The sequence below is a fragment of the Salvelinus alpinus genome, chromosome 11, assembly GCF_045679555.1.
Source record: "Salvelinus alpinus chromosome 11, SLU_Salpinus.1, whole genome shotgun sequence".
NCBI lineage: Eukaryota > Metazoa > Chordata > Actinopteri > Salmoniformes > Salmonidae > Salvelinus > Salvelinus alpinus.
In genome coordinates this window covers 36562868-36576407 of record NC_092096.1, presented here as the reverse complement: position 1 = coordinate 36576407, position 13540 = coordinate 36562868, and the positions used below count along the sequence as shown (strand labels likewise).

At 44.4% G+C, this 13540-nt stretch overlaps 1 protein-coding gene across 14 annotated transcripts in view; it reads left to right on the top strand.

Annotated features, from left to right (window-relative positions):
• sox5 (SRY-box transcription factor 5) overlaps positions 1–13278 on the top strand; it is a 174931-nt gene extending 161653 nt beyond the window's left edge. For 9 of the 14 annotated variants that reach the window (XM_071332835.1, XM_071332839.1, XM_071332832.1 and 6 more), the window contains 5 exons: positions 1344–1525; positions 6466–6574; positions 6730–6903; positions 8709–8925; positions 9183–13278. In XM_071332835.1, coding sequence (XP_071188936.1) covers positions 1344–1525; positions 6466–6574; positions 6730–6903; positions 8709–8925; positions 9183–9474 — 974 coding nt within the window. In that variant the 3' untranslated portion in view covers positions 9475–13278. Of the gene's footprint in view, positions 1–1343; positions 1526–6465; positions 6575–6729; positions 6904–8708; positions 8930–9182 lie in introns of all 14 variants that reach the window. The other 5 variants (XM_071332843.1, XM_071332844.1, XM_071332840.1 and 2 more) reach the window with 2 other exon arrangements.
• Positions 13279–13540: the final 262 nt, after the last annotated feature.

Below are 13540 nucleotides of genomic sequence, written 5' to 3'. Positions count from 1 at the left end.
TAAGCTTGGAGCAGCTCTTTGTTAGAGTTAACCCAGAGATGGAGAGAGAGCGATAGCACGGCCTCCCTCATCCCTCCCTCCGACCTCCCGCCTCTCACAGTCACACAGCAGATGCTGCTGACGCTCCAGCCACTAAGCTGCTGCAATAACGCAAATAACAGCGCTGAAAAGAAGCAGAGAATCATCTTTGATATGTGTTGGGCAGATGTTTCCGGAGGGGCAAATTAGCAGGCTTTTTGGGTTTAATAGGAGTAATCTTCCGGGATGCCGCCTGCGCTTTTCTACTCTTCAAAGAATTCCATGAGCTTTTGGATGAAAAAGACTAAATGGATAGTGAGGGAATGGGTGTGTTTGCGAGTGTGGACAGGCAGGCGGAAAGGAGGTGTGTGTGTGTTTGTGTGTGTATTTGTGCAACAACAACAAAAAACTGTATCCCCTTTCGGGAGGAATGCTGGAGCTTTTAAATAAATCTGAATGATGTGGAGATTTGAGATTTGAGGGATTGGGCTTTTAGATGGTCTGTCAGGATGCCTTTGTACACTGTGTTTACCGTTCAACGTGTGTTTCTGTCTGCCGCTGGGTGGGAGTGACGTTCACCGCGGTAAATAACATCCAGACTTAAAATGTCAGGGTTTTGACAGGGGTGTCTGTATGGGTATGGGTGCGTGTGATCTGAAGGTCTCTGTCTCTCAGTGGAGGGTAAGAGAGAGCAGACCTGGCCACAGGTGCAAAGTGAGTCACACACACAGCCTTAACAGTCAACTGGTCAGTCTGTGTCCGGATGAGTGTATGACTGCATGTGTGTGTGTTGCCCATCTGGTTGTGTGTCTGGTCATGTATTGACCTGACAGGGGTTAATGCCAGTGTTTATTCTGGATGGCCTTAGAGGCTATTTACATCCAAATAGTTGATCTCTAAAAGAGATGGAGCAATCTGCAATCTGACAAACAGATTTACCGTTGAACAATCAACGATCAAAGTTCTAGTCAATTCAATTTTGATTCCATTTTTTGTGAAACTAAAATAAACACATACAGTGGGGAGAACAAGTATTTGATACACTGCCGATTTTGCAGGTTTTCCTACTTACAAAGCATGTACAGGTCTGTAATTTTTATCATATGTACACTTCAACTGTGAGAGACGGAATCTAAAACAAAAATCCAGAAAATCACATTGTATGATTTTTAAGTAATTAATTAGCATTTTATTGCAAAAACAAGGACATTTCTAAGTGACCTAAAACTTTGAACGGTAGTGTATATATACATAAAAAACAAATTCCTAATATTTCCCCTCATTGAGTTTTTAATAGGAACATGCTCTTCTGTGTGTCTCTCCAGACCTGCTGTCATCCCTGTCCTCCGGGGGCTATCTGAACGACCATGAGGCTGTGACCAAGGCCTTCGCTGAGGCCAGGCAGATGAAGGAGCAGCTGAAGAGAGAACAGCAGGTGTTGGACGCCAAGGTGGCCGCCGTCAACAACCTCAGCCTCAACAACGGGCGCTCCGACAAGGTCAGATATGTCAGTACATCCTTAACCTTACAACTATTCTTTTTTTTAAACACAACCACATGCCTTCTGTCCTCATACTACTAACAGGAGATAACCCTGTACCATGACATTAGATTCAAGAATTAGGAATAAATTCCCCTGTAGAAAAGTAGCTACATTATGATTAAAAAATATATTTATAATAATAAAACAAAATAAATACAAAAACTGAACCTGCACTTGCACTTGACCAACCCTACATCCCCAGACACTCTCTAGATAAGCGTGTCTACAAAGTCCTGCAATGCACAATATACTATATTACCCTACAATGTGATGTAATATGATACAATATGTTCGAATTTAATGTCATATTTTAGTATAAATCACCTTTGTAAAATATATTACGACACAATGTTATGTAATATGATATAGCACGATACATTAAGATGAAATGGAATTCAACATTATGTCTGTATATATCAAAACGGTTATAATTGTCAATAACTTGTGTAATATGAGCAGTACAGGTAAATTGGCCAGTTAGAGAAACCCTTGGCTGAGGTAATGAGTGTGTGTGTGTGTGTGTGTGTGTGTGTGTGTGTGTGTGTGTGTGTGTGTGTGTGTGTGTGTGTGTGTGTGTGTGTGTGTGTGTGTGTGTGTGTGTGTGTGTGTGTGTGTGTGTGTGTGTGTGTGAGGCGTGCTGGGGGCAGGGTGGGTGTTGGGGAGGCTGGAGGAGACGGGGGAGGCAAGGGGGGTGCAGGAGGAGGCAGGAGGAGGGCACGGGGAGCCTGCTAGCAAAGCGTCGAGGAGACGCTAATGCGAAGTGACGGCGCCCGCTCCTCGGCAGCGTGGCTAAATTGTGGTTATTTGTTAAACACACTGGGAGTCAGCTGGTGCACACACAGAGCACACACACGCAGGCGTGCACACACACACACACACACACACACACACACACACACACACACACACACACACACACACACACAAGCACGGCAGCGTACTGGATCTTAAAGAGCATCTGCACTGCTGACATTCAACAGCTCTCCTCTCTCTCTCTCTCTCTCTCTCTCTCTCTATCTCACTCTCTCTCTCTCTCTGTGTGTCTTCTTTCTCTCTCTCCTGTCACATTTGCAGAGTCTCATACCTAAAATGGACAATTTTGTATTTAAAGCAAGTAATTTATTCAGAGTTGACTTTCAATGTGAACCCCATAGCCATAGCTCCATAGGGACCTGACAGGTCCACTCCTCTCTGCCCAGCTCGCCCCTAATCCCCTGGGGTTATAATTGTCCTGATTGCTGGGTGGATGGATGAAGCTGGATGATTGCTGGGTGGATGAAGCTGGATGAACAACATTAGAATAATAATCCTCCTCTTCTCTGTCGGCCAGTCTCAGTCCTCTATAGTTTAAAATAGAGCAGACTATGATCAGTTGACTTATAACACATGAATAGAACAATGTGTAGGTTGGCTATTTTACTGTAACTCATGACTGGACACTGACTGAAGGTTACTGCTGTAACACTTGATGCCTGGGTGTTAGTTTTAGTTTTATACGGTACAGTGCAGTACCTAGTATAGTTTATTAGTTAAACAACATGAATTACAATGAATAGTTTTGCTTTCAGTTTGTTAACCTCTCTAGGGTATGTGGGATGGTAGCGTCCCACCTCGTCAACAGCCAGTGAAACTGCAGGGCGCCAAATTCAAAACAACAGAAATCCCATAATTAAACTTCCTCAAACATACATGTATTTTACACCTTTTTAAAGATACACTTGTTGTAAATCCAGCCACAGTGTCCGATTTCAAATAGGCTTTACGACGAAAGCAAACCAAACGATTATGTTAGGTGAGTGCCTATTCACAGAAAACCACAGCCATTTTTCCAGACAAAGAGAGGAGTCACAAAAAGCAGAAATATAGATAAAATGAATCACTAACCTTTGATGATCTTCATCAGATGACACTCATAGGACTTCAGGTTACACAATACATGTATGTTTTGTTCGGTAAAGTTCATATTTATATCAAAAAATCTCAGTTTACATTGGCGCGTTATGTTCAGTAGTTCCAAAACATCCGGCGATTTTGCAGAGAGCCATATCAATTTACAGAAATAGTCATCATAAATGTTGATGAAAATACAAGTGTTACACATTGAATTTTAGATCCACTTCTCCTTAATGCAACCGCTGTGTCAGATTGCAATAATCTGAGTATGGCGCTAAGACGACAAATCAACCCAAAGAGATATGCTCCATGTTGGAGTCAACATAAGTCAGAAATAGCATTATAAATATTCACTTACCTTTGATGATCTTCATCAGAATGCACTCCCAGGAATTTCAGTTCCACAATAAATGTTTGTTTTGTTCGATAATGTCCATCATTTATGTCCAAATTCCTCCTTGTTGTTCGCGCGTTCAGTACACAATCTAAACTCACGATGGGCGTGCAAGTCCAGCGGAAAGTACGGACGAAAAGTCCAAAAGGTTCCGTTACAGTCTGTAGAAACATGTCAAACGATGTATAGAATCAATCTTTAGGATGTTTTTAACAAAAATCTTCAATAATGTTCCAACCGGAGAATTCCTTTGTCTTCAGAAATGCGATGGAACGCAGCTAACTCTCACATGAGCGCGCATGGTCAGCGCATGGTCAGCTCGTGGCACTCTGGGAAAGACCTTACTCAATCTCCTCTCATTCGCCCCCACTTCACAGTAGAAGCATCAAACAAGGTTCTATAGACTGTTGACATCTAGTGGAATCCTTAGGAAGTGCAACATGACCCCATTTCCACTGTATCTTGGATAAGCAAAGAGTTGAAAACCTACAAATCTCAGATTTCCCACTTCCTGGTTGGATTTTTTCTCAGGTTTTTGTCTGCCATATGAGTTATGTTTTACTCACAGACATAATTCAAACAGTTTTAGAAACTTCTGAGTGTTTTCTATCCAAATCTAATAATAATAATAATATGCATATCCTAGGATCTGGGTCTGAGTAGCAGGCAGTTTACTCTGGGCACGCTTTTCATCCGAACGTGAAAATACTGCCCCCTACCCCAAAGAAGTTAAACGACTTCCACACCTCAACTTATTTTCAACTCTGACTTAGAGAAAGGCTTTTGGGCCAAACACAGCCATGCTGTCTTTCTCTACCATTGCTATGTCCTAGAAATGATATTTGTTTTACCCGTAGATCCACAGTCAGTAGTACTTTAAGTGGTTATTGATATCAATAAACCCTTCTTCAACCCTTTAAATGGTTTTGGATTGATTGGCTTTGAGGTTGCAGTGAACTTTCCATACTGTCACGCCCTGGCCATAGATAGGCTTTTATTCTCTATTTTGGTTAGGCCAGGGTGTGACTAGGGTGGGCATTCTAGTTTCTTTATTTCTATGTTTTCTATTTCTTTGTTTTTGGCCGAGGGTGGTTCCCAATCAGAGGCAGCTGTCTATCGTTGTCTCTGATTGGGAATCATACTTAGGCAGCCTTTTTCCCACCTGTGTTTTGGGGGTGGTTATTTTTTGTTTAGTCTCTGTTATCTGACAGAACTGTTCGCTTTCGTTTTGTTACTTTGTTCAAGTGTTTCTTTGATAAATAAAATCATGAACACTTTCCACGCTGCGCTTTGGTCCACTCCTTCCGACGACAGGCGTGACACATACATACAATGACACAGACACGGATCAATACTAGCGGTGTTTTACTAAAGAGACAGGGGGTTTTGTGGTGTCACTTGTTTCGCCGTAAGTCATCTCTGCCGCATTTTTCCCTGAAATAGTTTCACGCAGACAAATCCCATTTTGCTCGCTTGTTCTCTCTCTTTCTCACTGTCTCCACTCTCGCTCCCCCCCTCTGTCTGTCTCGCTCGTTCCCTCTCTTTAGCGATGATATTTATTCAAATCTGATGAATTATCTCTGCTGAACAATTAAATTGTAGTGTTGTAAAACAGAGACATGCATTTCATTAGGCTGGTGCCAGTCTGGCTGGGTCATCTCCTAATGGGTAGGCCAGTGCTGGAGTGTTGTTTTTAAAGATGCACGGCTTTTGGGATGGATTCTAATCGTATAATTAAGCTGTAAATGCAGACTCTGGGGTTGTGGAAGAGTGTGTGTGTGTGTGGGGGGGGGGGGGGGGGGGTGTGTGTGTGTGTGTGTGTGTGTGTGTGTGTGTGTGTGTGTGTGTGTGTGTGTGTGTGTGTGTGTGTGTGTGTGTGTGTTTCAGCTGGTTGCATTAGCCATGTAAATGGAAAGTCAATCAGCCTTTTATTGTCTGTAATAAATACGCAGGGGGTCGTGCAGTGTGGCACTTCACTGTGTGTGTGTGTGTGTGTGTGTGTGTGTGTGTGTGTGTGTGTGTGTGTGTGTGTGTGTGTGTGTGTGTGGAGCGCCTCTCTCTCTAATGGATCGACCCCAAGGGCCTCAGAGAGAGGGGGAGAGAGACATCCAGCATGCAGTTGGCTGCTGGGATATAACACACACAGTCATACTCATACACATCCAATCATAGCAGATGGACACAAACACAATCTCAATGTCATTCCCATAATGACATCAGCTGTTACCTGTTTTAGTGCCAGTCTTGCCCTCTGCCCCTCTTATCTCCACCCTGCCACATAGACAGGCTGTTTGAAGACCAGAGCACAATGCTTTAGTGCCAACTAACTATGCCCTCTGCCCCCACTAAGCAAGCCTAACAACACAGGTACACACACCCTCTGGCACACATCCAACATACAGTATCTACACGTGTTAATCAATAGCTTTATAGCCTGGTTATTGACTGATATGTCAACCTAAAATGTTGATGGACTAACGCCTGTGTCTCTCTCTCTCCCCTGAAAACAAGGCAGTCTAATGTGTCTAAAGATTGATTGATTGTCTCTAGATAATTGATTGATCGGTGTCCATGTTGACTGACTGATGGACTGACTGTGTGTCTCTCTCCTCTCCAGGACAAGGCAGCTCTGGAGAGTCTGAGCCACCAGCTGAAGCAGCAGTCAGAGGACAGAGAGAAGTTCAGCCACGCCATGATGGACTTCACCATGAGTGGAGACTCAGATGGTATGTGTTTGTGTGTGTGCACAAACATGCGTTTGTGCTTTGTCTTAAACAGTGTGTGTGTGTGTGTTTCTAAGACTGTATGCATATATGAAGAAGTGTGTTGGATTGTGTTAATGTATGTGTTTACATCCACTCTCTCCCCCTCCCTCCCACAGGCAGCCCCAGTGTGTCTGATTCCAGGATGTTCCGTGAGGCCCGGGGCCGAGGCAACAGCGAACCGCACATTAAACGACCCATGAATGCTTTCATGGTCTGGGCAAAGGATGAGAGGAGGAAGATTCTCCAGGCTTTCCCCGACATGCACAACTCCAACATCAGCAAAATCCTCGGTAAGACTAAGACCCCCTCCAGACGGGGAGAGGAGGGAGAGAGGGGTGTGAGAGGGGAGGGAAGGAGTGTGCCTGCCTGCCTGCCTTTTAAGGAAGAATAGAGAGAGAGTGGAAGATGGAGGACAGGGGGAGAGAGAGGGAGAGAGGCGTGAGAATGCGCGTTAACCTGATTGAGCTGATCCCTTGTGTTGCAGCCAGGCAGCGCTCTCTCTCTCTCTCGCTCTCTCTCTCTCTCTCTCTCTCTCTCTCTCTCTCTCTCTCTGCGTTCCTCAGGTGCAGAAGAATACATGATCTGTCTGCCCTCTTCCCCTCAACTCCTCTCTATGGAAATAACATCTCCATGTACTTAGCTATGTACATGTGTGTATGCATGCTTGACTGCCTGCTTTCTTGTGTGTGTTTGTGTGTGCGTCTCTACTCCCTTCCTCCCTAGCCACACCACATCCGTACTCAGTCATTGTCACTGTGCTCTGTGTGGCCCCTATCGCACACCGTACCTCCGTCTCTCTTTGTGACAGCAGCACTCTGATTGACAGCATCTTTTGTCCCCGTCCTTATCTCTGGTTGCCTGAACATCTGTAGTGTAGTTAGCTCGCAGCGCTACTGAGACAGAGGGCTGGGAACCTAGCGGGGTCCCCAGAGACACACGACGTCTAAGGCTGGGAGAGAGACGCGACACAATCCACACACACACGACACACACACACACACACACACACACACACACACACACACACACACACACACACTGTTCCCCCGTTCCTCACAAGAAGCGGTATTGTGGAACTAGCGCTTAATGACTAGCTCTGGAGAGAGAACGGAGAGCTTCAACGACGATGATATAATTCATTATGCATTAAACAAGCACTCCAGTCTGTGACATTCTCCCCAGACCTCTGGGATTGTGTTTGACATTTTAAAGAGCTCCTAAACGTTTTATAACACTGGGAAATCTGGTTTTAATAAGGGCCCGCTCTCGAATGTTAACAGAAGGAGTTTTCTATTCCAGCAGGGAAGGGAAGGGAAAGGAGTGTGCTAGCTGACCAGGCCAGCACAGACAGCTTTTACCCATTAACAGACAGTAGTAACAGAGTGTAAATTCAGCCCAGATACACACACACCACACCACACACACTGGGCCCAGAGCATGATAGACACACAGGCACGCTTATACACTGCAGCCAGATATACTGTAAAGAGACAGATTGGAGAAGATGTGTTTTGGTGGTTTAGAATTTGGTAGGCCTTCTGCAAAGAGGCTGTGAACATATTGGACGTGTTGTATTTAAATAACATTGCGTGCGCGCTTGCTGTGTGTCCGCTCGCACGCTCGTGTGTGTCGGTGTGTGTGTGTCTGCTTGCGCGCTCATGTGTGTAGGTGTGTGTGTGTGTCAGCTTGCGCGCTTATGTGTGTGTTAATAAAGTTAAAAGGACAGAATGAGGTACTCATTTTGAACTCTGATGAGATGGACACAGTGAACGAGGACAACACTTAACCTGCTTTCAACTCTCTTTCCCTCTCTCTCTCCCTCGCTCTCTCTCTCTCTCTCTCTCTCTCTCTCTCTCTCTCTCTCTCTCTCTCTCTCTCTCTCTCTCTCTCTCTCTCTCTCTCTCTCTCTCTCTCTCTCTCTCTCTCTCTCTCTCTCTCTCTCTCTCTCTCTCTCTCTCTCTTTCTCCCTCTCTCTCTCTCTCTCTCTTTCTCGCTCTCTCTCTCTCTCTCTCTCCCTCCCTCGCTCTCTCTCTCTCTCTCTCTCTCTCTCTCCCTCGCTCTCTCTCTCTCTCTCCCACCCTCCCTCTCTCTCCAGGTTCTCGTTGGAAGTCCATGACTAACCTGGAGAAGCAGCCGTACTACGAGGAGCAGGCCAGGCTGAGCAAGCAGCACCTGGAGAAGTACCCGGACTACAAGTACAAACCCCGGCCCAAACGAACCTGTCTGGTGGACGGGAAGAAGCTGAGGATTGGAGAGTACAAGGCCATTATGAGGAACCGCCGGCAGGAGATGAGACAGTACTTCACTGTGGGGTGAGTGAGTAACCAACCAAAACCACACACACACTTCGACTGTGGGATAAAGTATTTCCTCATAAGGAGTTTTTTCAAAGAGTTTTCCCTTACCGTTGTGTAACTTCTCTTTGTGGTCTGGGTTTACTAAGCACGTTTTGTTGACTGTAAAAATAGCTGTAGGAATGCATCTGATGGATTTTGTTTTATTCATCCAGATTTCTACATTATATTGTGTTATTATACTGTATTAACTGTTGTGTTGTGGTTTTCTCCAGACAACAGGCCCAGCTGCCCTTGTCCTCGGCGGGCGTGGTGTACCCAGGTGCCCTCTCCATGGCAGGCTTGCCCTCCCCCCAGATGCCCTCGGAGCACTCCTCACTGTCCAGTAGCCCCGAGCCCGCCGCCCCACCCCTCCAGACCCCCTACCATCCCAGCCTCAAGGGAGACGAGACCCGAGTCAAACAGGAGGCTCTGCGATTGGACGACAGTAACGGTGATGCGTACGACGACTTTGATTATGAGGACGAGGAGGGAGATTATGGAAGCGATAACGACAACCACCAATAATCTGGAAGCAGAGCCAATCAGAATCAGATACCCAGCTTCTTGCTGCAAACACCCCCGTCCGTCCACCAATCCTGAGAGCCTATCCGTCCCTTATATCCAATCACATTCAATGTCACAAACCTCGCCCTCCTTTACCACTCAACCAACAAGGACTCTGGGACCTCAGAGCCAAGCCCCTCCCATTGGAATCTCGATACCAGCAACCGACCAATCAAATCAAGCACAGGACCTGTCACTCACACTGACTGTTACACAGACTGGAGTCTAGGAGGAGACGAGTTGATTGCCGTGACTTCTGCTGAGTACTACACAGTACTACAGCGGACTAACAAAGTACTACGAAGTACTACGAGTACTAGAGTATTACTGCTGTGTACGCCATAGAGGCAAGATGAGATACACATTATGTCATGAGTAAGCTACGATATGAGGAGAAAACACCGAAAAAACAACCTTTCAGACCAGTTTGACTTCAAAGAGAATTTTTTTTTTTTAAACAGCAGGCCTGTCAGTTGATTAAAGATACACTTTAAAATGGCCGACCTGTTTGTTTATAAAAGAGACACTTTTAAAACAGCTTTTTTTCTTCTTGGTTCTATGATATTCTCACTCAGGTACACGGTGCCAACAAGTGGCTTGTGAATGTGATTTGTTGTTTTTGTGCTACAGTTTTAATAATAGATACAAAATAGACATTTTTCCCTTTTCATTGTAAAGCACCTGACAGAAGTCAAAGCAAAACTTTTATTTAGAATTCTTCTTCTTTCTTCAACTCTGCAGTGTACTGTCAGCAGATATCCTCTGTGTGTGTGACTCCCCTTATGAGAGTCAAAATGGGAAAGTCCAGTCAAGGCCACCGCCATGTGTTGGACAGTGAGGACCGGCTCACTTCAGGGGACTGTGGGGGGGACCTCAGTCTCTCATCATGGGTCAGCTTGGACAGTACTGTGTAATGAGACAATCTCCCACCAACCCTCTCGTTCTTTTACCTTTTCTTTGGCTTTCCTTTTTATTCTGATCATGAGGACTTTGGGTACTTTTGGAAGGTACAAACAAGGGTTTATTTTAGATATGAAACACCCCCTTGTATGTGTGTGAGAGTGTGTGTAAGCAAGCTCGCTGTGCATGTGTGTGTGTGTGTTTAGTCTGTGTGAGCTGGTTTAGTCATCACTAGGCAATAGATCCCAGAACTCTGTCCCTTTCCAAGACAAACAGAAACACTGGAGTTTCCCCTGTGAGCCCCCAGTACTTCAGTATCCTGGTGTATAGAGACAGAGAAAGCCCTATTCCTGGTGTACAGAGACAGAGAAAGCCCTATGACTCTCTTGTACACTCACACACACATCCCCAAGCCCCAGTTCCCCAATCGAAACCCCATAACAACTCTACTCCGCTGCCAACTGATCCAGCCAGCACCACAAGCCAACAACTCTTACCCAGAACCCAAACCCTCTCATAATACTCCCATCTGATATCACACAAAATTGGTGTGTATTTTGTTATAGAAGTTTGGTGTGTTCCTGCGGGCTTCTACTGGTAGTTTTGAGTATTTGCTGTCTGTCCCCGTTCTGTCCCTCTCTCGGAGAGTTCCCCTTTATGTCCCCCTGTGTCTTACTCTGTCCCCGTCCGTGTCCCCAAAACACGTGATTCTGCTGTTCTTATTGGGAGGAGCTGATCGTTATATCAGCACGTCAGTGTTTCCTTTGTATTTGAATACTGTATTTTATCATTTTTATTCAAACTGCCTCTAGTGTAATAATATTATTAACAATAATTATAATGATGGTCAGCGTTTCTTTAAATTTGAGTAAGTTATGTACAGTATAATTTATTTTGGCCTCTATTGGGTTTATTATGACCAATATGAAACTTCTTCGGTCAATGAAGCATTATTATATTTAGCTGGTTTAGAGTATTTACATCTAATGTTGTCCTTTAACTTTTTACTTTATTTGCAATTTACATTCTTTGGTTTCTGTTTTTATTTGTTCTGTTTGTTTAGTATTAATCCTATATGGACGCTGTGTGAGGAGGTGGAGCGACACGGACGGCAGCCAACGAACGGCTGTCGCTCTTCGTGAAGGAGACTGGACTTTCTATTCACTAACTCTCTCCCCATCTGCGTCCCTCATCTTGACAACTTAACCCTTTTATGTCCAAACCCATTTCTAAAAGCACTCGGACTCTGTGTGGTCAGAGAAAAGAAGGTGATTTTTCTTTTTTGTAATGGTTAATGTATAATGTGAAGTTTCTTCTACTTTTTTCCTTTTATGAAGATAAAAGAAAACGGTTATATTATTCTATTCTATTCTGTTTCCTCTGAACAAAGGAGCGAGGCTCTCGTTTACTAGGGTTGCTATTTTCACTGAGATGCCGTGGAACATCGTTGATGCTGGCGGACACAGAGACACACAGACACAGCAGACACACAGACACAGAGACACACAGACACACAGACACACAGACACAGCAGACACACAGACACACAGAGACACACATACACACAGACACAGAGACACACAAACACAGCAGACACACACAAATTATTAGCAGACACAGTTGGGAAAAATTCTAATAACGCGATCAGGATTTTGATCAAATTAGGACATGATCAGAACACACACACACACACACACACGCACACACACACACACACACACACACACACACACACACACACACACACACACACACACACACACACACACACACACACACACACACACACACACACACACACACACACACCGCACATTTGTGACCCATAGGAAAATCAGTGTTTACTTTGCCTATCCAACAATGTTCTACAGCATAACCTGACATTTAGTAAGATGACCTGTCATATCTATGTGACTCCAGAACTCTGGGGACTTTACTTTGTTTTAGCTCCACACTATGACCTAGCCATTAGCCATGTCCACTCACTCTACAGGTGTGCTGCCAGATAGTGACCCAAGCCCAGTCATGCTTGCTGTAGATGTTTACTCTTACACAATCAATCACAACCATGCCTATTGCCAGATAGTGAGCCTCACAGTCAATCATACTTGGCCATATAGACAACCTCACAATCAGGCCATGGTGAGACCTAATGCTGGAGAAAGGGTGTCCTGTATTCTGGCTGGAAGCTGTAGGTTAGATAAGTAGGCTAGGCAGTGTGGGGAAAAGGAGGGGGTTACAAGTTCAATCATCCCAGCTTGCTAGGTCTGCCACTACTGAGGTATTATACTGTACTTAGGGCCAGGAGTTTTGTGACCTGACCATGTGACCTGACCAGGACAAACCCTTGGCTCTAGTTATACTAATGAATAGAGTCCAACGTTTTTCACAAGCAGGTTGACAGGATGATAGGCCCTAGTGATGTTGGGTGACACAGCGACGATGATGACCATGATCGTGATGAAGATGATGAGAATAATAATGAAGACAATCAAACGTCACGAGTGGGGCTCAAAACAAAGTCAGAGTTAGTCAAAAAAGAAACACGTATCTTACCAACTTGACAAATGGAGAAAGATAATTATGTACATATAACATAGAGTTATAGATTTATATTTTGTTCATAACACAGTGTAATATAAGTTGTATATTTCTTTTTCTCTTTTATTGATGTTATTCATGCTACAATAAAAGCAGGAGTTGATGTACTCTTACAACAAAAAGAAGAAAAATGACAAATAAAACAAAGGAAACAAAAAAAGAGAGGCCGTGGGCTTGCCATGCACCATCTGCTCCGAGTTCACTTTTTTTCAGTATTATTGCCAGTCAAGGCTTTAATAAAAACAGCGATGTGTTCTGTAATGCTCTAATGGTCCTTGTGAGTTCTTTACAATGCACCTACACACACACTGGTAGACACTAGTATAAACAAACGCTAGAGTAGATACCCGCACACTTTTGAATGCTAATTTGAACGTTTTTAACCGGGGTCTTTCGACATTCTTCCATCACTTTACTCTTTGGACACTGCACTTGCAAGTTACTGGATGGGTGTGCTGTACTTTTAAACTAAACATCTGTACTATATCCAGAATACTGTACCTATTTGCAGCTGCACTATATCCAG